The 23,098-nt window shown below is 41.3% G+C and overlaps 1 protein-coding gene and 2 non-coding genes across 3 annotated transcripts; 1 reads left to right on the top strand and 2 right to left on the bottom strand.

Moving 5' to 3' along the window:
* Positions 1-3,721: 3,721 nt before the first annotated feature.
* On the top strand, positions 3,722-3,794 carry trnar-acg. The gene has a single exon. It is a non-coding gene; the product is annotated as a tRNA-Arg (tRNA).
* Positions 3,795-4,231: 437 nt separating this feature from the next.
* Positions 4,232-4,304, bottom strand: trnar-acg. Its single transcript has one exon. It is a non-coding gene; the product is annotated as a tRNA-Arg (tRNA).
* A 1,480-nt stretch (positions 4,305-5,784) lies between these two features.
* limd1a (LIM domains containing 1a) lies at positions 5,785-22,666 on the bottom strand. The gene is made up of 8 exons (XM_031752152.2): positions 20,732-22,666; positions 16,231-16,332; positions 11,928-11,995; positions 10,640-10,702; positions 9,923-10,053; positions 8,856-8,907; positions 7,090-7,158; positions 5,785-6,542 (listed from the first exon to the last, which is right to left on the bottom strand). The coding sequence occupies exons 1-8, from the start codon at positions 21,942-21,944 to the stop codon at positions 6,408-6,410; spliced, it is 1,833 nt and encodes a 610-aa protein (XP_031608012.1). The 5' UTR covers positions 21,945-22,666; the 3' UTR covers positions 5,785-6,407.
* Positions 22,667-23,098: the final 432 nt, after the last annotated feature.

The following is a 23,098-nucleotide window of genomic DNA, read 5'->3' as shown; positions in this document are numbered from 1 at the left end:
GACAATGCTACTGAACAAACCTCATACCACAGGCTATATCCAGGGGAATCTACACCAAGTCTGTATGGTTTACCGAAGATACATAAATATTGTGCACCTTTAAGACCAATTGTCTGTGTGATCAACTTAGTTACCTATAACATGTCAAAGTTTCTGGCTTCGATCCTCAAGCCAGAACACCACATCCAGAACACCTTGGATTTTGTCGAGAAAGTGAGAGATGCCATAATGGAGGCAGATGAAACAATGGTCTCGTATGATGTTACATCTCTCTTCACTTGTTTTCTAGTCACTGAAGCAGTGGAGGTAGTTTTTAGGGGTTTACAGGATGACCCCAACGTCAGCAAAAGGACCACTCTCAGCACCGACCAAGTGTTTTTGCTCTTGGAACTGTGTCTTAATTCCACCTATTTCACAGACAAGGGTCAGCAGTACAGGCAGAAACATTGGGTGTGCAATGGGTTCCCCAGTTTCATCCATTGTGGGCTTTGTTATCCTACCCTAGAAAAACCACCAAGTCATTGGTTCAGGTATGTGGATGACACCTGATCAGATTAAGTCAGTGGACCAACACATCAAATTCACCAGGGAGGATATGATAAGTGACATGTCTACTGAGTGAGCTTCAGCAGATAGAACAGTGGACAAAGGGTGTGATTGTTGCTCTGTATTGATCTTGGAAGATTTGACAGCAATAATGGCTCTGGTCAACAGGGGTCCTCTTTTGTGCTGCAGACTTCTTGGCAGGTTAGCCTTCTTAGACTGTGAGATTTTACCAGTAATGGGGGACATTTAAAAATTGATGTGTACCGTAAACCTACGTGTACGAATCAGTATTTAAGGTTTGACTTTCATCATCCACTGGAGCACAAACTGGGTGTCATTAGTACGCTACAACACATAGCGAACACCATCCTCACAAATAGCGATCAGGAAAGTAGAAGAACATCATGTCAAAAAGGCCCTGAGTAAATGTGGTTGTCCCAGCCGGACATTTGTCAAAGCTGGGAAGGCGCCTAAAGAATTTCCCAGAGGAACACACCCGAGGGATTAATAAAGTTTTATCTAATCTAATCTAAAGAAAGCTCCAGACGATCCAGGAGAGAAGGACAACCGCTACCTAAGCGAAAACCCTTAGCGATCCCTTATGTGTCAGGAGTATCGGAACAGTCGAGACCAGGGGTGCCCAATCCCAGTCCTCAAGAGCTACTGTCCTGCAGCTTTTAGATGCATCCCTACTCCAACACAGCTGAATCAAATGGTTTGATTACCTCTTCTGTATGCCACCAAGTTTGGCAAAGGCCTGATAACAAGCCATTCATTTGATTCAGGTGTGTCTGACCAAGGATGCATCTAAAAGCTGTAGGACGGTAGCTCTCGAGGACTGGGATTGGGCACCCCTGGTCGAGACACTTTTTTTTAAAAACACAGCGTCTCTGTGGCTTTTAAACCCCAAAACATGCTGCGCCAAAAATTGGTCCACCCCAAGGATTGGGTCCCCAGACACAAACAGAGTAATATAGTGTACGCTGTTAAGTGCCAGGATTGCCATGATTTATACATCGGGGAAACTAAACAACCTTTGGCAAAGCAGATGGCGCAACACAGAAGTGTCAGGCTAGGACTACAGGCCACTCTTTCAGTCATGAGGATGTACACATCCTGCTCAGGGAGGAACTCTGGTTTGAGCAGATCATTGATCAATAACCACTGATCAATGATCAATGATGGTCTTTGATTAGTAGTCGTTGGATGATTGAGCATGCATCAAAACAAGAACAGTGATTGGTCAAACTGTGGTAGATGCAGCGAAATATTATTGGCTGTCACAATTCTTGGTAGTAGAGGAGGATGTGATTGGCCCAATCTTGGTTGAATCTTGGAAGCGATAAGCAAAGCTATTGGCTCTTGTAAAAGCACGATATAAGAGACCAGTTCATTTACCATGCTGAGATATACCAAGATTTTGGGTAATAGCTTTTGAGAATCGCCTTGTTGGTGCTAAAATGCTATTTCATGCCTGTCAAACTGTGTTATCTTTGTAATTTCCTTGCAGATTCAGCTAAAGAAATGGGAGCAACAGAGGCTGCTAGTAACAAAGTTTCTCAAGATGTCAAGGCTATGAAAGGAAACAGCAGCTTGTGGGCTCTAAAGAGGGAACCCAAGCAGGACAATTTATAATTTAAAGGTTATTTTGAATTGGTTTGAGAAAGACAAGAGATGCTTTCAACATTGGAGGCTCAGGGAAACCAGTCAGACTACTTGGGAGGGCAGCTTTGGAAAAGAGGAAAGGGGAATTAGCGCAGCCCAACTTCTGAGCCAATGATTGCTTAAAGGTGCAGACAAGGATTTTTACTTGGCAGCAGCATGGAGGATACAACTGAGGAGGCCACTGGTCAGGTTTCTGCAGGGAGTTTGCGCCATTAGAGGTTGGACAGGCAGGTGACACACTGAGGTGAGTTCTCCGTCTTCTAGATGAAGCAGAGCAGCCTAATGGAAACATGTAAGTGGATCTTGCAAACACAGTGTTTTTCATTCAGACAGGAATCAACAAAGAACAAGACAACCAGGATATTAGCACAGAGAAAACCTGGAGAGACACCAATGTCAAAGCTAATGCCGAAGAATAACTCTGAAAGACTTTTAGAAAGCCTGGAATAATATTTATTAATCTAACAGTAGTAACTATTGCTCAAGACTATTCTAATCTCTTGCTAATTTAAAGATAAAGAAATGATCTGATCAGTGGGAATCTTAAACAACGTTAATGTTGTAATGACAGTACAAATAATACTGCTGCTTGACTCCATTGTATATAATAAATCTTTAAAAACTTGTTGTAATAGCATGCTCAGGTAGTGATGGATGTTTGTAGCTTGTAAAACAACACTGGCACCTTTCCAGCATCTTTTTATCCACATTTCACCTTTATTTCACCTTAATCACCAAAGTGATACATTAGTTTTAGCTGCCGATTTAGAAGGCGGGACTAGTCTGTGTGGTTAGACACTGATTGGTTAATTTAGGTGAGCTAGCGAAAGATGGTGAAGATAAACCAGTAACATTAGTTTGCCTTTGGGAGTGTAGTTACCTGGTTTATTGTTGTGGTGGGCACTCCGTGACGAAATGGAACTAGTGGGGTTTTTTTTCTGTTTTGTCCGATTAGCCTGTTCTTAAGAAGAGGATCAGGACCACTAGAAAGACAAAAAAAAAAAGTAGTCACATCTTTCTTTTTTTTCTTTTCCAGAATTCAGAGAAAAAAGTCTGACTTTTTCACAAAATTCTGACTTTAATCTCAGAAATCTCACTTTTTCCCTCAGAATTCTGCCTTTTCTTCTCAGAATTCTAATCTCAGAATTCTGAGATTAATTTTAGAATTCTCAGAATTAATCTCAGAATTTTTTTTTCTCAGAATTCTGAGATTAGAGTCAGAATTTTGACTTTTGTCTCGGAATTCTGACTTTTTTCTCAGAATTCTAATCTCAGCATTCCGAGATTAATCTCAAAATTGGTGTCTTTTTCTCAGAATTCTGAGAAAATTCAGAAAAGTCAGTATATTGAGAAAAAAGTGTGTTGGACAATTAGCTTGAAGCGTCCTGCCACGTTATTTGTATAAAATTCAACAGCGACATCTGCTGACCAATGGAGCCTTTTACGGGAAGAGAAGAAGCGTGATACGCTCAGGCTAATGAATTGCAAGTGTGCATTTACAACGTCACGTGGGCCAGTGGCGCAATGGATAACGCGTCTGACTACGGATCAGAAGATTCTAGGTTCGACTCCTGGCTGGCTCGTCGCACTTTTAAGCCTCTTTTACTATAAGGTGTATAGAGTTAAATGCTGGATGACTTGCCAGAGATGTATACTTCCAAGAAATATTGAGTGTATTGATTATATTGTTTGGTAGTCACCAAAAGAATAAAGAGACAGGCTTGTTGCCTGAACTTGCTGGAATTTCTAGAAACATTTGACCATTTAAATGTGGTACTAAGAATCAAAATCAATTTTCTTGGCAGCAAGTACAGCTTCAGTTCAGTTTGGTTGTTAGGGGGAAGATAAAGTTTCTTGGATAAACACAGATAAGTATTATTGTTATAACTACTAGAGGTTGTGTGAGAACCATCACAATACCTAGGATCTCGTGAAGATGGTGCACGTAATTCGTTCTACGGAAGCGAAAGTAAAACAAGGAAGCTTTCATAAGCTTACATATGAGGAGAGTGGAAAAGATCGAGCCAGCCAGGAGTCGAACCTAGAATCTTCTGATCCGTAGTCAGACGCGTTATCCATTGCGCCACTGGCCCACGACAACGTTACTTTTCGAGCAATGCCTACTTCACACCAATGTAGGTCTTTGCAGTCTAGGTTTATTCGTTCTTTTTATAAGTATAATATTAAAAAGAACAATAATTTTAAATGAATAAATAGTAGTAGTTACAACTTAAGAAAAAACTCGGCCTAGTCGTTTCTCTCTATGCCAGCAGGTGACGCCATCGGGCTTATTTTCAGAGCTAGTGAACACGGTGCCTAAACAAATCAGAAGATCACAGGATCGACTTCTTGTTACGTTTTTTTTTTAGCCAGCCAGTCTACCTGCGCCTAAAGAGAAAGTGTGTAGACTAGGGGCTTCCAACTCCAGTTCTCGAAACCTACTGTCCTGCAGCTTTTAGATGCATCCTTGTTCCAAAACACCTCAATCAAATGAATTGCTTGTTACCAGACCTTTGCCAAACTTGTTGGCATGCTGAAGAGGTAATTCAACCATTTATTTCACCTGTGTTGGAGTAGGGATGCATCTAAAAGCTGCAGGACAGAAGCTCTCGAGAAGTGGAGTTAGAGACCCCTGTTGTAGACTATCATTGCAGAAAAGAACATGGCAGAGGCTGCAGTGGTCCTCAGGACTAATACTGAGGAGGACATAATCAGCATCTATGCTGAATGGATATCAGCCAGTGTTCAAGAAATTACACTGTTAGCCTGTTAGTCAGCTTAATATAATTAATCAGTAATAAATAATACATTACGACAGTGAAAAAGCAATAAGAGACGCTTGTTAAAGGGTCTGCAATAGCAATTTAATAGTCTAAATCAAATTTGGCTTGTTGTATTTTATTAATTAAATATTTCCTTTACAACAATCAAACAGAACATACAAATGTTTCTCTTCATCTACAGTTGGTTACAAAATAAGGACTGCAAATGTCAAGCAAGCAAGTATTAAGTTAGTATATGAATAAAATATGGATGGCAAAAAGTATCAAACCGAAAATGTTCTGGAAGAGAAATAACTATTTAAAGGGGAATTGCCCTAAAATAAAACAGACAAACGATTATAGGGCTACAGTATATATAAATATTTATAAAAAAAATTATGCAATGATCTACAGTTCTAATACCAGCATTCTCATAGGTGCATAGAAAACTCACTTTTATTTCTCCATGTGCTTAGAACAGACTAACAGTATAACCAAGTCTCTCACTTGATAAAACACATTTGGGAAATTATTTTGAAGGATCCTGTAAATTAGCTTTAATTTCAGTGGTCACTGGGACCACTGAACCCCAACCGGTCGCAGCAGATGGCCGCCCCTCCCTGAGCCTGGTTCTGCGGAGGTTTCTTCCTGTTATTTTCCTTCCCACTGTCGCCAAAGTGCTTGCTCATAGGGGTCATATGATTGTTGGGTTTTTCTCTGTATTTATTATTGTGCTATCTACTGTACAAAAAAGCCCTGGCGACTTTTGTTGTGATTTAATGAATTGAATTGAATTGAATTGAATTGGGACATTTAAATGAAAAACAAACAAACAAACAAAAAAAGCCAATTGATTTAAATGTTAGCAGGATTTATCCCAAAATAAGGGTTAAAAAAAAAAAAAAACTTCCCCCCCCTCAGTTATACTTCCACTGTAATCTTTGGTTTTGCCAAATTATTCCATAGATTCCAATTCAGGATTCTTTCAGTGCCGTGATGCCCGTCTCTTATACCCCTGGAATTAAGTATTGTTTTATTCTCATGTGACACAGATGTGTATAAGTTATTGTATGATGTAACTAAATGTTGAAATTAACAGCAGAAGTGTGGAGGCAAAGTTGAAGGCACACAGTCTAGAATTTTTACACGACCAAGGCATTTCATATTTACACAAAGAAAATTTATAATATGACAACACTTCTGGAAAGTCTGTATGCAATGCTTCATTTGAAGTAGAGTTTGGTGCATTGCAGTACTTCATTATTGGATTCTGCATAAAGGACACGTCACTGACATTCCTGTCAATATACATATCAAACTATATTCCAGGACGTCTCAATCCTTTACAACAAGAATTGCAAATAAATTCCCGAAGTCCATATTTTGCAGTTCCTTCTTTGATCCATCAGGTGTCTCCCACCACCTGGAGCGCTGTTAGTAGGAGGCGGCAGCGACTGAAGAGGAGCGGCCAGGCTGGATGTGCTTCAGGTGGCAGGAGTGGCAGAGAAGGTGGCCGTTCAGCGGGTAACAGCGGTGACCTTCCTCATCGTTCAGTTCCATCTTACAGTCCTGCACAGCATAAAGCAGGAACATGGCTGAGACATGTCTACTGAGTGAGCTTCGGCAGATAGAACAGTGGACAAAGGGTGTGATTGTTGCTCTGTATTGATCTTGGAAGATTTGACAGCAATAATGGCTCTGGTCAACAGGGGTTCGCTTTTGTGCTGCAAGACTTCTTGAAAGAAATGTTTCTAGCACTAAATTTTGTGCTCCCTTTTGAACAACCTGAAAGACTTGAAAATTAAAAAAAAGCTGAGGAGAAACCATCCAGTAGTTACACAGAGGCACTTCTCACAGCTCAGTGATTATGGAAAAAAAGCTGTCAATCATGTGAAAAAAAAAAAAACAACAACAAAAAAAAAAACAGGCACTTGAGAAAATGATCAGATGGTGATGATGAGGTGTTGTATACCTGCTCTGCTCTGCATAATTACCAAGACTGTAATTAAGATCAGGGATCTACTCATTATAATTTCATTTAATGAGCTATTCAGAAAGCGACTGGCTAAGAGCCACTAAACACACACGTTTTACATTTCGAGGTGTTTTTACTTACCTCACAGTGATAACAATCAACATGATAGTCTTTGTCCATGGATACTACTCGAATGGTTTCATCAGACCCCTGGAAAGAAAAAACAAAAAAAACAAAAAAACCACTGAAGGTAATCTCACTAGAAAATGCTCCACTCTCTCCTTCTGTTCAACTTCTCAGTTTGACAAAAGCTTCAAAAGATCAATAAGAAGCTTGAGGACGTCAATGAAAGCCACGAGCTGAATGATCTGCAACTCCTCTGCATCAAAACTTTGGAGCTCAAGTGCTTGGCAATCATCTCTGAGTGTTGAGACATGATTGCCACTCGCTGCTCCAGTATCAGAGCAGTTTCATTCTATTTTGTGAATGTACTCAATTTATTTCTCCCTCCCATCAAACGATAACTCAGATAAGTCCTCACATTGTTTTGACCAGAAACTTGAACACAGCTCTGTGTTTGGGTCTTAACTTGAGCAGATAAGGATTTATAATCAAGTTCTTACTGAATGACAGTCCATGTGTAAAAACAGCTGATCATGCTCTACTCCTACAGTTTCTTAGTCATCTTGGCTTTTATGGTTCTTCTCACAGTCTTTGCCCTCCTGTGAACCTGAGCTAATCATTCTCTACAGTAAAGATAAAAATCCATCGCTTTATGATCATATCCTGTACACGGGTTCATATTTCAGCTGCAAATCACATATACTTATCTAGATACTCAGTAATTTTCTCAGCACCTATGTGCTATAAACAGTCCAGCTTGCCTACAGTAACCACTGAGTGGATCTGAAGTTTAAATAAATATTTCAGATATTCTCCAGTCACCAGAGAAGTAAGGTATTTGAAGCTGCCATAGAGGAGTTAAAATGTCAGCGCTGCTTTTAACCAACAAAGCTGCGTCCTTATGGTGTAGAGATGAAGGTGTTTACTATGAACGGTGCCCAGTTTAGTCTGGCCAGTGGCCTTTATCGCATTTTATTTATTCTCTTTACTGTCTTTGCACTTCCAGGCATACAAGTCTCTCATACCATATTATGAATTACATTTTTAATAGAAAATTATATTTATTTTACTTGGATTTTTTTCTACCCAGATTAGTTTTTACCTTATTGAGATAGGCATTTTCTGTGTCATATTTTATTTGATTAAGCTACTTATTTAAGCTGCTTATTATACAGTATGGTTGTCTTTCACTTTTTTTAACTGCTGTAACCAAAGAATTTCCCACCCTTTGTATAACTAAAATATATGTTATGTGGGTATAAAAACATGATTTGCGTTGTGCCAGTTTGGTATGCTAACTTTAATTAACATCTGCATATATAAAGGGATGAGTAGCCAACAGGACATCTTTTTTTTTTTTTTTTTTTCCACTTTTTTGATTTACAAATGAAAAAATATGCACAAAAGAGAGGATTGATAATTTATCAGCTAACATTAGCAAACTTAGTAAACAAGTTAGTAATGGGAGGAGTGATTTAAAACCATCCTGCTGCATGTGACAGTTGTTGGTTTAAGTTTACAGACAGAGCAAAACAGTTTGTGTGTCACAGGCTGTAAACATGTTTGATTCTGCTGTGTGGTTGAGCATTTTTCAAGTGGCTGTTTGTGGAACTAAATGTCGACTTTGTTTTTGTTGATGAATTAATAACCACCTAATTTTTTTAAAGCCCAGGACAAAGTATTTTTTTAGTGTTTTCTTTTGAGAAAAGCTCTAAATGTTCAAATGCACATTGCTGATGTTACCCAAGTAAAGCAGCAGAGAAAACAAGGTGGCGGTAGCTTACCTCTGAGGGCAGGATTGGCTGGTTACAGGCAGCACATTTAGGTGCAAGGACCCTGGGAAAGTAAGATGGAAAGAGAAACTTTTAAAGACTTGTTAAAACTGTACTGGAAAAAGAACTGTATTCACTAAAGTAAATGTAGTAACTAAATGAGCTGAATTAAAATGAACTCTATCCAGACTTTAAAGATCACAGTTCATATGCAGTGTCCCTTTCCCAGACGCTACCACCCCCCTCTCCTCTGTGCCTCCTGCTTCAACTAAGGAAATGCCAGCTCTGCAGATGTGCTGGCTTCACTTCACACACGTGATTCCCCAAATCCAAGAACGAGTAGAAAATTAAAGCGCAAACTGGATTCATTATTTCCACACACGTGGCAGGCACCTGGAAGTCTGAGGAAATAACAAAGGGTCTCTCAGTGTGGATGGGCATGACTGTGGCCAAAAGTCACATAGCTGTATACACAATAAGGCTTGTCTGATTTAATCAGCGTAGAGAACATTTGGGAGCTGCCAGGCAGAGATCGGCCACGTGCTCGGTTCTGCTGTACATGCAGTCCCAGCAGGAAAAAAAAAAAAGAAAAAAAAAAAGAACAGCTGGAACTGCAGAGCCGCTGTGGAGAGCGAGCCTTTACAGGTGCTGCACATTCAAATGTGATTGCAGTTTGTTAACAGACACAAAGACACACATGCATGCGCACATAAAACCTTTCAGACCTCTACTTGTATTGCAGATTATGTCCAATAATGGGAAGAGCCATGGCTCTGTGCCACTATTCACACCTCTAACTGGACAGTGATATCTTTTTTCCTCCCTCCCCCTCTCTCTCTCTCTCGCCCCCTGCCAGAATAAACTTCTCATGTGTCTGCCACATGTGGCCGAGGGAAACTTAGTCAACCCGCGCAGGCCTTCAACCTGATCCCGCCATAGCGAACAAAGTTAAAGGGCTTTGCTGTGAGTTCAACTGGAATATGAAACCTGGACATGTTTTCCCAGCATCACTTTAAACAAAATCCACCTCAGACAAATCCAGGTGCTCTTTCAACGACTGTGTAACAAGCGACACTCACCTGTGGTAGTCTTTGACACAGTAGATCCTATTTTCAGTGTCCACAGTGAAGGGCACTCCATCAAGGCTCTCGTTACAGATGACACAGCGGAAACAGCCTGGGTGGTACGACTTACCGAGGGCCTGCAGGATCTATGGAGAGGAATGAGTAAAACGCTTCATGTTTCTTGGTATTTTGAATGGTCATCATTTACAAAAAAAAAACAAAAAAAAAAAAAAAAAAAAAAGAGGGAGAGAGAGACAGAGAGAGAGAGAGAATTTTGGTGGGTTAACTGAGTCATCATCACAGCCCAGAATAGACGAAGACAAATAACTCAGCAAAATACAAGAAGCGACCTTATCTACCAAACAAATCACAAAGAATGACCCAATTTTAACACATTTTATTTACAGCAAGAAAAACTAAGAAATCTCCTTCACTCAGCCTACTGAATGGTTAACATATGCAGACTCGTGTCAACAGAAATACTTTACTTCCTGACTTGTGATGACATCATATCGGGTTTTTTTTTTAAAAACCCACAAGCCTGTGTGTCTGTGTTTGAGGAGACAGACAAAGACACAGAGCCAACGCTCTTTATTGAGTCATCATCCAGATGTGTGCACTGAATGCTCATTTAGGATGAGGTAACCACGTTTAGTGCCGAGATCACCAGACTCTGACACACAAAAATCACACAGAAGCCCATTCAGCTGACGAGAGGAGCCCAACAGTTACCATGTCCATGATCAAGTGTCCGCAGGCGTTGCACTTGTCTGCAGACTGCTGGAAACCAGAATACTACAACAGAGAAAACAAATACGGTTCATTAACGGATTTTCTCACAATAGGACCCCTCAACAGCTCCACAGTGTCTACCCTAGGCCAAATCCCAGGCCATCTGGGCGGCTGAACTAAAACTATCTCTACAGTTTGTTGCAGCAACATTTCCTTTAGCGACATTTTTTCCGATTTAGTCACAAAGTCAGTGCAGTGTAGTTTGTTTTGAGTGTATTTAAGTATTTAAAAAATATTATGTAGGAAAATATCAGTGAGAACAGGGCACACCTACAGGCCTGGCAGAACACATATGCATATATTACCACTTCATACAGAGAGCAAAGCCGGAGCAAATTTATTTCAGTATAAATGTTGAGTTTAATTGAGAAGCTAAGAGCTTTTGGTGGAAGGGCAATTACAGGAGGTTTTACACAGAGAGGGCTCCCGGGGTAAACAGACACAGGGCTGCTGAGAGGGCAAGAATGAGTTCGTAAAATACTTTTCACATGAACGCAACATGAACACCAGCTGTAAAACGCAGACAAAAAATTCATGACAAATTCTAACCGAGGCTTTTAATTGAGTTGAATGCATCCATGATTATGCACAGGGAACGTTCTCTCCATTTTTTGCAAAGTACATGTGGGAATACTCTGATGGTCCAATTGGCCTGACTGCCCTCAAACCCATCAGCAGTAGGAAAACAGTTTCTCCAGTAACAGACCTCTTTCCAGTCTCACCTTAAGGAAGTTATTCACACTGAATACTGGAAATTCTCTAAAGTGTGTCAGAAGGTCATGTCTCTGATTGCCATTTGCATTCAAGTTGAAGCTGCAGAGTTTTCAATGATCATGGGTTGGATCAAGGAACAATGTACCCCCCCCCTCAGCTCTTTGAGCTGCTCCCTTATTCACAAGGGGTCGCCACAGTGGAGGGATATTTGATTTGGCAGAGATTTTTATGCCGGACGCCCTTCCTGATGCAATGCTCCCTGGGACATTTGTCTCCTTCTGGTCTTGAACTGGCGATCTTGCGCACAAATGGTGGGAACCTATGATTTCTGGTATTTTAGGCAAATCACAAAGTTATCTGATTTTAGAAATGAGCCATGATAGAAGGATACTGATTGGCATCTAAACTAAATCTAATGCTTTTTTTTTTTGCATTTTTAAATCCCAGTGATAGTTACCAGACCATATAATCCAGTAAAAGAACACTAAATATTGACTCTTTATCGACTGCTCACCAGGAAGTCTTCTTCACAGAAAACCTTCCCTCCAACATAGTAGAAAGCTTTCCCTCTCAATCGTCGACCTGCAGAAACAGAGAGAACAGTCTATTAGCATCATTTCCCCTCTTCAAAGTTGTCCACAGCTTTGACTAACAAAAACGTGTTATTCCCTCTTACTGAAATATGAATATTAGGCAGTTTAGAAGAGGCTTGAAAAGATAACTCAACGACAGAAAGTTGAACTGTCATACTGGAAAGTCTTACATGAGCCACGAGCTTCATCTCAGAAAATAGTTACGCCACGACTGAGGCATTAAGAATGTAGTGATTAATTACAGCTATTCAAAAGGTAATGGGCCCTCTTGCAGTATTCATTACGTCCTGCTGAATTCCAAGCAGATTAATCAAATAAAGAGATTCACAGTGTCTTGGTGTCTTAATATAACACTACTGTGGCACAGAGCAGGCTACAATCAGGCAAGGAACACATCTGGATCTAACGCGTGCAGATAAAGGGCTCATTAAATCTAATTATTGGACAGGTAAACAGATTAAAGAGTGCCCTGTTGAATTTCATGGACACCATAGGCCAAATCCTCCAATAATGCACTGCTCTTCTTTGTTCCTATCTGATCTCCTTCCACATACTGGGTATGCTTACTTTTTGTCAAAACACGTGTACCAAGCCCTTGTGCGCTTCACATAGCTACGCCTGCCCAGGTCCCACAGGAAGAGAGAACATTCCTCGGATTTTCAAAGTGGGGAGATGAGGGAGGGGACAGCAGAGGAGAGGGGAGGGGTTCACCTTAGTGAACCGCGGTCTTCTTTATCTCTCGGGCTCCATCCCACAATCTGTTTACTTTGTTTTTTGTAACCAGTCTACTTCTTCCAGGAGTAAGATCCACATCCTAACCTATACCAGTTAACAAACAAAAAAAAAAAAAAAAAAAAAAGCCTTTTCATGATAGAATAAGTACTGGGGCTTTTTTCTCTGCAAATGATTTCTCATTGCCTCATCTTTCAGCTAATTGTTTGACGATTTAAAGTCATAACTGGACTGTTTGGAAGCAATGAGCCTGAATAAAAAGTAAAATTAGATCAAACTAAACCATGAAACCTCATGATTCCTATTTCTCACTGGGTAGCACATTAACTTCTGCAGGAATTTACAATTTCATTATCTCGTTTTAACAGAGTAAAAATGATCACGCATTACCAAAGTCTCGCCTAGACTACCTAAAGAAGAGCAAAGTCATTCTGATCAGACCAAGGTGGGGAACTGGCCGTGAGTAATTACTGATAGTCTTGGAACGGTGTCCCTAAAGGAAAAAGGGAAGGATGAAGGGGATGAAAGTGAATTATGGACCATTCCTCTTCTTCACATTCTTCTTTTTTTTTTTTTTTTTTAAGTGAGTCACAGAGGGAAGGCTTTGCACAAAGATAAGAGCTTAATTAAAGTCAGGAGTCAGCAGTGACGGTTTGAAAAGCACAAGAAACGACGACTACGGCGCTTTCATAAAAATGTAAAACACCTGAGGGACAGAGCCAAAACACAGGGCCGGGTTCTAATTAAGCAAATCTATGAATTCCCTCATGTGATCCCATTCAGAAAATGAGCAACTCATAATGACCCTGCCATGACTTCCCAATCAAGCCTCAACGAATCAGGTCCTCAACTGTGACATGTCAGAGATTGTTCTCACCTTAAAATCATTTCCTGTTCTATGAAATCACTGATGTACTTTTAATTTACAAAGAAAATGAGTATTTTTAAGACTTCTTTGAACTTCGGTTGTTTGGTTAAGACCCTGAAAATGTAGCCTCCAGATGTTAACATACCAGCAGACTGGAGGTCCAATAGGATCCTGGCCTGTATCCTCCAGAGCCTGCAGACTGACTTGTATTATGGGCTGATATCGAGAAAGCAGAATCTGTTTATCACTGTTCTTTGCTTCACTGCTGCAGTTCTAGGCTATCATAGTAAAATAAATGTAAAAACCAAACCACAACAACCACAGTTTCCTTTTTATTTCCATCAAGATTAACTCTACAGATGCAAGTCTTCCTGAGTGTCTCCAAGCATATAAATTTAAGAAGCTGTTTTTAATTTTTTTCCTTCTGAATTACACTTTTTTTTTTTTTTTTAACATTTCCACAGACCATCTGAGAAGTAAAACTGAAACTGTGTTTTTACCTTTAAATGTCTGTAAACAGTAAATGATTAAACTAGAAGGAAGACCCCTGCAGCGAAGTGCTGAATCTCAGACGTGCAGCCTGAGCTCTCTTGGCCACCAGGAATGTCCGCCTGCCTTTTACAGTCACCTGGGGTGTGTGTGTGTGTGTGTGTGTGTGTGTGTGTGTGTGTGTGTGTGTGTGTGTGTGTGTGTGTGTGTGTGTGTGTGTGTGTGTGTGTGTGTGTGTGTGTGTGTGTGTGTGTGTGTGTGTGAAAGCCTGAAAGGAGGTTCATGGTCATAAAATCTTATGCAACTCAACACATGTAGCAGTTATGCTGACATACACATTTTGGAGACCAGAGGACCAAAAAAAAAAAAAAAAAAAAAAAAAAAAAAAAAGGGGGCAATGCTTAATACATGAGCACTGAGTAGTTGACTCTATTATGCAGCAAGTATTACATATGCATGTGTATCTTTCGTTATGTTCCTGTGTGCTGGCTCTGTATTGCGTGGTGAATGGTCTCCCTGTCTCACACTGTACTCCCAGCTAACACAACAGCACCTACTGTCCTTCTGGAGCTGGGCCTACAGAGGGCCCCCATGCCTGCATTCCTCCCCAGATGAGATGCTTTCCCCTGGGGCCGCTCGGAGCAAACACAACCCTAATGCCCTCGCTTGTAACAAGCCATGAGAGGTATGTGCTGTGTAAACTTTCTCCCACCACTTCAGGAATCAGCTACACTCTGAGCCACCAAGTAAACCCTTAGAGACATGCAGTCCTTTCCGTTAATCGTCTTCATGCCTGAATGAGCACCGTTGTCACTTCTTACTAGTATAAATGCTACTAGGTACAGCTATATTAGGACTGTGCCCATCTCTCTTACTTACTTTGAAACGCTCAGTTCCTTAAAAACATGATTTGTTATATTTTAACACATTAACAGGTACAGAAAAATCTTATCTCATGGACTGTTTCTAATTTGCAACTTGCGTTCGTTTCTGATGCATTTTTTGCATTACTATAATTCCTCTAGGTAAAAGCTCACTCTGTGGCAAGGGCTGCTCCTTTAAATCCATACTGTTACATACATGTCTGAAGGAACATAAAAATTAATGAGATCCATGTTTGAAATCAGGACTACAAGATACTGCTAAACCCAGCAATATTATGCATCTCTTATTATAATTCAGCTACACCATTTTCCTCACAAACAAACATGACGGAGGGTAAAGGCAAATAGAGGTGTTAATTACACATTTGAGTGTATAACCAGAAAGGTCAGAGGTGGTGCAGAATAATGAGCCTTGGCAGAGATCTCCAGAGTGCCACAAATACCTTGCATACCCATGATCTGATAATTGGGACAGAGATTTTAATTGGTTGAAGCCATGAGTGAGGTCATGCTTTAGTGGGGGAAGGAAATTAACATCTAGCTACAGGTCAACCATAAACCATATGTAATAGGTCAAAAGCGACAAAGTAAACTAAACCCTTTAAACATTATTTAGCACAACGTTGATAGAGTCCACAGGATCTATAAGTGTGGTCGTTCCCCACTTTTCATTTAAACTCAAAGTTGAAAAACTGCATTTGCCCCCGGCAAGTAATATTTAAAGAAACACACAAACAAATGAGAGATTTGGTCTTTGAAGTCGATGCCAAAGCATCTTTGAACAAATAAACCCTGTAGCCAACCGATCCAGTGTGAAACAAGCCACTCTTGTTTCCGTCCATGTGCCACAAAGCACACATCCCTCCCAAGTGTGGATGTGGGTTTAAGAGTTGAACTCCTTAAAAAGACTCGGAGAGACACTAAGTATTATTCAAAAAGCTAGCTTGTTGAAAGACAGATGAATTAGGCAGGCAAAAAGACTTTTAGTATGCCTTTGTCTGGGCTGATCGAGTGACTGGCACACCCAGAAACCAAACACTAGCAGCAGAGGACAGTAATCCCTAAATAATTGCATGTTTTTGCTTGGGGGGAGTGAATGAGCGAAGAAGAAGGTACCACTTTGATTCAAGAGCAGAGCTTCTTTGGCAGCCTGTTAGTTAGGAGGTGACAGCAGCTTTATGTCTGGAGAAAAGTGTTTAAATGGGAGCAAAAGTGAGAGTATGCGATGCACGGGAGTTTGTGTGTACTTACTACAGGCGCTGCAAGTGAAGCAGTGGTCGTGGTAGAGGCTACCCATAGCCTGGCAGGCTTGATTGGCTCCATACACTGCCTTATTACACTTCACACACAGCCCTGGAACAGAACACAAACAAGAAGACACACATTTAACCAACATGGCTGTCGCGGTTCAGGTTAATTCATGTTACTACAGCACAAGATATTAATTTCAAATACAAAAACAAAAGGTTATTTCATCAGTTTCTGGAGAGAGGGAAGAGAAAACTTCAGGAAGCTGGTTTAGACTGAAAGGGGAAACACATCAGTATTTGCTTATTTGACTTGGCTTGAAGACTTAGAAGTCTATTAATAAAAGAGCTGATAAGAATCAGAGCAGTCCTACTTTTACAGCATACACAGTTAATGTGGCCCAATATCAAGACATGGGAGTGTAGTTAATATTTATACACACTCATGTCCAAGTCGGTGTTATTTTTTCTCTCTCTCTCCCTCTCTCTCTCTCTCTCGTTGGGTGAAGATTACTATTTCTGTCCTTTCAAAAAGCCAGTCACATGATGGCACGCCAGGAACATTACATAACTTCTTTGACTCTGGACAGCTCCTGAGCAACACAAGGTTACCGTGTGATCAATATGCAACTATTTATACCGAGAGCTGCATGAGGATTGAGAGACTTTCCAGAGAACCCTCCTCTGAGCAGAAACAGTAGGACATGGTATAATAAGGCAAACTGACATATGGACCGCCATCGCTGCTGACTGATGGGCTGTTAAATCAATCACCTACAGTGAGATATGACTACCTAATTGTTAAAACAGAATGGGCGATGACACCGATGGAGGATGAAAGTGAGAGCTCGAGTTTCTCTTTTAGTGAGGGGGAAGTTAAGTAAAGGCAGGCATGAGGTTATTTGCGTGTGTTTTTATAGAAAAACTCCCCAGAGACTGAGAAATGGAGCTCAGCAGAAGAGAGTGTTACAGCCCAGCCCAGCCCAACCTAACACAGCTCAGCTCCTCCAACACTGACAAAGAAACTTCTGTTTCCATTGTATCCAACACTCATCATATGACTGTGTCCTCCACAAACATGCTGTTACATTTAATAGCCCTCATCAAATGATTCTCAAAACAGACTTCCAGTAATACAGTTTGGCTATATATAAATATATTTATAATTCAGCTAAACCTCTCCTGATGCCACCACAGAGTGCACATGATCAGGAGCCCCACTGGCTGGAAAGAAGATTTAGAGATGACAGAGGGATATTATTAGAAAGCCAAAGAATGTTGCTCTTATGTAAGCTTTTTGTTTACATGAAAACATGATAAAGCAGTCATACGAAGACAAATATACCAAATTGAATAAGTCAAGATCAAATCTCAAGTCTTCTTTAAAAAAAAAGAAAAAAAGAAAACACACAACAGAAAAAAAGGGTACAAATACAGTACAGAACACTTTTCTTTTTACGTTTGATTTGTATGCACTACAAGGGAAAAGAGGCTAAAAGTATAGTGTCACTTTATTTTCCTGTTTTAAAACTTTAAAAAAAAAAACCAACCAAACTAAAAAACCCACTTCCAACTCTCAGTGGATGGTTAAGCCACTGTTACTCACTGTTGCAGTTTGTGCTTCAATCACTTTAACATGAGTCAGAACGCCTACATTAACTTAGATGAACACATCCACCACATGAACTCTATAAAAGACACACGCATGAATGCAATACTTTCTAATCAGCTCACACATACACATCACACCCAGAAGTGACAAGTGACACAGCATACCAACTTCTGCCAGTTACTGTAGCACATATACACACGCATGCACACAGATAAAACCATGCAGATGTGAGCATGGGAGCACATCACATTCACATACTTGATAAAAAATAAAATAAATAAATCAGCCTCCAAAAGGCCTGCCAGAGCAGAAGCCAAGAATCCCTGGGAAGAGTTAAGATGAAGCTTTCCACTCAACAGCCAGATGGGATAAATTAATCCTCCATCTTAACGCAACACTAAAACTCTCCACTGGATGCATGTGTATGTGAAAGTTAGAGGAAGAGGCCAGGCAGAACTCTGGGATGTCGCTTCTTTCTTGAAAGAACTCCTCCATAAATCTAACATCCTCTCAAGTTCTTGCAGCCAAGGACAAAGCTGCATCCACAAACCTGTCCCTAAATTTCTCAGACTGTCTGCTCATCCATTCAAGCTGCACCACAGGCACCCCTAAACTCGTCTGGGACACCCCCCGCCCCTCCTCTTTGTATCTCAAGACCTCATTTCTGAAATTCCTCACTCTCTTCCTTCAGACATTCCTCAGTGTTCCCTTGGTGCAGCCATTGGCAATGAACTCATTTTCCCAGAACCTCCAACTGCAGTTAATGCCAATCAGCACGGTATGCAAACGACATAGCCCAATATATGCAGGCATATATCAGTAACTTCCTAGGCGTCCATATATGTGGACATCACATTTTGGGTAGTCCAGACCAAAATACAAAATTTTGCTCTACAAGGGCCTGATATCCACTTTCGAGGGCATTATACTGCCACTGTCCTATCGAAATTTAAAGCGAATGTCCTCATATGTGGATCTCATTTTCCACAGAAACAAAAATCAGGTAAGAAAATCAAAAAAAAAAAAAAAAAAAAAAAAAAAAAAAAAAAAAAATCACATAAGTCTGTTTTTACATTCATCAGATCCCAATCAGCCCAAATAGCAAAAAGAAATTAAAAATGCATGCCATGAAAGAGTTCGGGTCTTAGGAGGTTAATATTCAAACACTACTACAAACGATTTACAAATGAAAACATTAAAAGAGCTCAAAAGAAGGATTTTTCTGGAGAAACTTAAGCATGTAAAAAATAGACACTACACTAATTCTCCCCCCCCTCTGGTATAAGTGGTGACTCAGAGAATGAGCCATGGTCTGGTGGGAAACGCCATATAGGAACTGTGTGGGCTATGTAGGACAGTGTGTGAGAAAATAAAGGCATATATAGCATCATTTTAAAATCTTCAACCCCGGCCTGTTGCACACCATGCTCTCCCACACATCCGTGTTGCGTTGGCTATTTGTGCACCTCATCAGTGACTGTGACGTATGCCAGAGGATCTTTCCTCACACACCAATATAAGCACGTTTGGGGGGGGGCAGAGGATGGCGAATTACATCTGTGACATTCCAGCAGGAAATTCCTAAAGCAAGGATTCATGGGTGGGCTCCATGTGCATGTGTCGGGGTCTCCTACTCTCTCCCTCCCCACTATGTTTCTCTCTTGAATCCTATTTTCAAAGCTGACTTTGGCTTTGAACACCTGAGGATCTGCATCTGTGATTACAGCCTATCAGCTGATCTCAAAGGCAAGCATCTGTTTTTGTATTTTGTTTTTCTCCCCAGCATGTATTCATCTTCTGATAGCACCTGCAGTCTGGAGAGAGCAGCTTCAGTGCTGCATGCACCAACAGAAAACCAGAATATGCAGTTTTTCTTTCCAAACTCAACAAGTTGAGAGCAGTGGCTTGTTTGTTCTTCATATGACCCCAAATTCTAACATTTACAGTCACAGTGATCAACTTAAACCAAAGCAATCTCATAACCTCTGTGGTTTGTCTATTTGTTAAATTGTTAGCAGTAATTACTCAAATGTTGACAGATATATCTAAAAATTTTCCAGAGATGGAGCTGGAGATCTGGGAATTTCTTTTAAGTGCTCATATATTGACAAATTTATATCAAACTGAATGGGAGACATTGTAGTCTTTCATGTGCTTGAGTTTGGTGCATGCACTAACCTGACAGCTTGCTTACACTAAGCGCAATTTTAAAAAAAAAAAAATGTGCAAGCACAGGTCTGTGTCAGTGACATCATTCTAGTGTCAATCAAACAAACCGGATGTGGGAGGAGCATCAATACAATTACAAACTTAATGCCCCACAGATCCAAAGTGATAAAGCTCTAAGTACAGAGTTAAGTGCCTCAATAGTAATCAATTACATCCCTGAGATGAGATAAGAGGGTAACAGTCTTCTTTCTGGCCTCTGACATTCTTTTACTGCCAAAGGGTTTGTTGTGGGTAGGCAATTAAGCAATTACATGAGACATGACAAATTAGAAAATTATTCTGTCTGCATTCCACAGCGGAAAAGGGGGAAAGGACCACCACAGCATCGTTAGACGTGCAGTTTCACAGACAAAAAAAAACAAACAAACAAACAAAAAAAAACTGTTGGCATGTATTCATGTCACCGAAAAAGAAACACACAAGACCTGCGTCTGCAACAGAAATCCACAACAGAAGGATTACAAAAGCTGACAAAGGGTACATGTGTCAATGAATGAAGCAAGTGACCAACTTGTCTCATTCACTGGCACATGTAGCCTTTGTTGTTCTTCTGTTCTGGGTTTCACATGTCTCATGTTGGTTTATGTTTTGGACTGTGGTTTGGTGGTTCAGTTGCCCAACTGGCAGAAATCCCCTTGTTAATACTTGCAATCTGAATTCTTACCAAAGTAGTCAGCCTTTGGCTGGGCATCCATCTCTTTTTCCAGTCGCTTAGTGAGGGCTTCTAATTTTATTTCAGCTGCTGAAGGACTTTGTTCAGGTGGATGTGTGAGGACGGACTGACAGGGTAGCTGGACAGGCTTAGAGGAGCCCAGGACTTCAGTTTCAGCACTGGTGGTCTGTCCACAGGCAGGCATTTGGATCTGACCTTGACCCTGGATGATGCTTTTGGAGACACTGCTGAGGTTTACAGCAGAAGATGTCACCTGGGCTTTGGGCTGAGGCGTTTCAGAAGTTGTAGAAAGGACAGAGGGGGCTGCCACGGGACCATTATGGCTGGCAGATGGTTTAGAAATTGGCGGTGGCGTGTAATGGGACACAGGCTTGGTGGAGGGCTGCTGCACATGCAATTCAGCTCCTCCTGTGAAGGCACTCAGAGGCAGGATAGGGGCCAGGTCTGGTTTTGCTGAGCCAGAGGGCTCTCCGACCCACCCTTTAACTGGCCCAGCAGGAGATGGTGGACTTCTATTGACAGGTGAAGAAATGGCCTGATTCTGCTGGGATGGAAGACTGTTGAAGGTAGAAGGTGCCTGGGATAGGTGCTGGGATGCACTGCCGCTCCCAGACCCAGACAAAGATGGGGCAGGCTGGCTGTCTCTGGATGGGGCCCAAGCAGGCGGCTGGCTCACTGGATGACGCGCATGAGAAGGGTTTCCAGAGCTAGGCGGGGAAGGGGTGGTATGCTGGTATGAATGGGGCTCCAAGCGCTCCTTACTGTCGTAATTGTTTCCGTACTCGTAAGCCCTGCCGGTAGGAAGTTCAGACTGGATACCCGTGTGGTGTCTCTGGCCATCAAACTGTGCGTACTGACTCCCAGCAGCGGCGCTCGGCACAGGGCCAGATAGTAGTGGGGGCTTCGCAGCAGCTTCACCCGGCTGTCTGTAACTGTTGATGGGCGGTCTGTCTTTGGTGTAATGCATGCTGCTGTGACCTCCGTTCATTTTAATGGCCTCGTTGTTTCTGGCCATCTCCTCCTGGTGTTTCTGCATGTGTATTTTAGTCATTTTAGAGGCAAAAACTCTCCTCGTCTCTTCAAAGTCGGGGTTATTTCCCGCATCCCTCCTCATTCGAAACAAGCCATCCCTGGATGCTTCATACATGTTTAGGTCCTCGATAAACTTGCTCGCCTCGAGCCCTAAATCCTCGTATTTATCCATTTTTAAAAAGGCGTATCGGCTCTGCTTCAGTAAAGTTACAAGTAGTTGTATCTAGCCCAGCTTAAACACAAATATCCGCAAACTGTACAGTCGGTAGTCCAACAGCTCGCAGTGTTGAGAGAAGAAAATAAACTTTCCCCCCCCGCCTGATATTTCCGACCTTTCCCCGTCCTTTAAACAGTTCGAGCTCCACGTCCTCCTCGGTGAAACCGTCCGTCCGTGAAACTCAGCTCTGCCCCAAAGAAGCCGCCGTCCGTCTGGTTATAAATGTGAGCCGATCCCAGATCCGATACCCCCGGACGACCCCACAAACCGCCCCCTCCTCCTCCTCCTGTTGCTGCTGCTGCTTTACAGCTTCATTCAAAAACTTTGTCTTTCGCACCTCTGAAAGAAAAACTACTAGAAAGCAGTCAAAAACAGCTGGACTGTGATTAACGTCGCCACGTTTAGCCCTTAGAAGTTAACCCAAACCGCCAGAGAACCGCTGGGGCACCGAGCCGTACGTGGCCGCCGGGTCGACAGTTGGGACTTAACGACGGAGCAGTTCGTTCCTTTAAAGGCACAGCGCTCAAATCAAGTAGGACAAGTACAAGTAAGATAAGAGCTTTCCCCCCACACACCAGCCATTAATCAGCGTTATTTTAAAATAGCTCAGCTCGTAGGCATCCATTCTGTTAACTGTTCCATACATCATGTGTCATCTTCAAAAATATCACCGAGTTGACTCAATTCCCGTTCTTCTTCGAGGAAAAAGATGAAAAAAAAACCATTCCACTTCCCTAACCTCCACTAACTTTTATTTTCATTGTTTCATTGTTCTTAAACTGGACGTTTTTTTAATTTATTTTTACATTTTATACCCTTATTGATAACTTCACATTTCCATGGAAGGACGTGTGTTATTGTTGCCTTTATTTAAACAGGCTACAGGGTGCAATTATAATCCTGACAATAGTGGGTTCACTGTTGAGGATAGAAAAAATGAAGACAATTTGTATATGGAAATAAAAGAAGGCAGAAGCTGGAACTTGAAATTACTCAAAGTAACGTGTTACTTGTTATTAAACAGCACTGGTAAAATAAGCTTTAAAAAGTAAATAAAGTAGTATACCCCCCTGACACAACTGCTTAAACTAGTCCCACTTCTCATAACA

The sequence above is a fragment of the Oreochromis aureus genome, linkage group 11, assembly GCF_013358895.1.
Source record: "Oreochromis aureus strain Israel breed Guangdong linkage group 11, ZZ_aureus, whole genome shotgun sequence".
NCBI lineage: Eukaryota > Metazoa > Chordata > Actinopteri > Cichliformes > Cichlidae > Oreochromis > Oreochromis aureus.
The sequence above is the reverse complement of the archived record's forward strand: the minus strand, read 5'-3'. Positions and strand labels throughout refer to the sequence as shown.

Excerpts from the sequence above, each read along its gene's own strand:
- limd1a (XM_031752152.2), bottom strand. The coding sequence starts at position 21,944 with ATGGATAAATACGAGGATTTAGGGCTCGAGGCGAGCAAGTTTATCGAG. Across the intron at positions 11,996-16,230 it reads CTTCACTTGCAGCGCCTGTA|GTCGACGATTGAGAGGGAAA; the intron begins GTAAGTACACAC and ends CTGTTTCTGCAG. Across the intron at positions 8,908-9,922 it reads TGTGTCAAAGACTACCACAG|GGTCCTTGCACCTAAATGTG; the intron begins GTGAGTGTCGCT and ends TTACTTTCCCAG.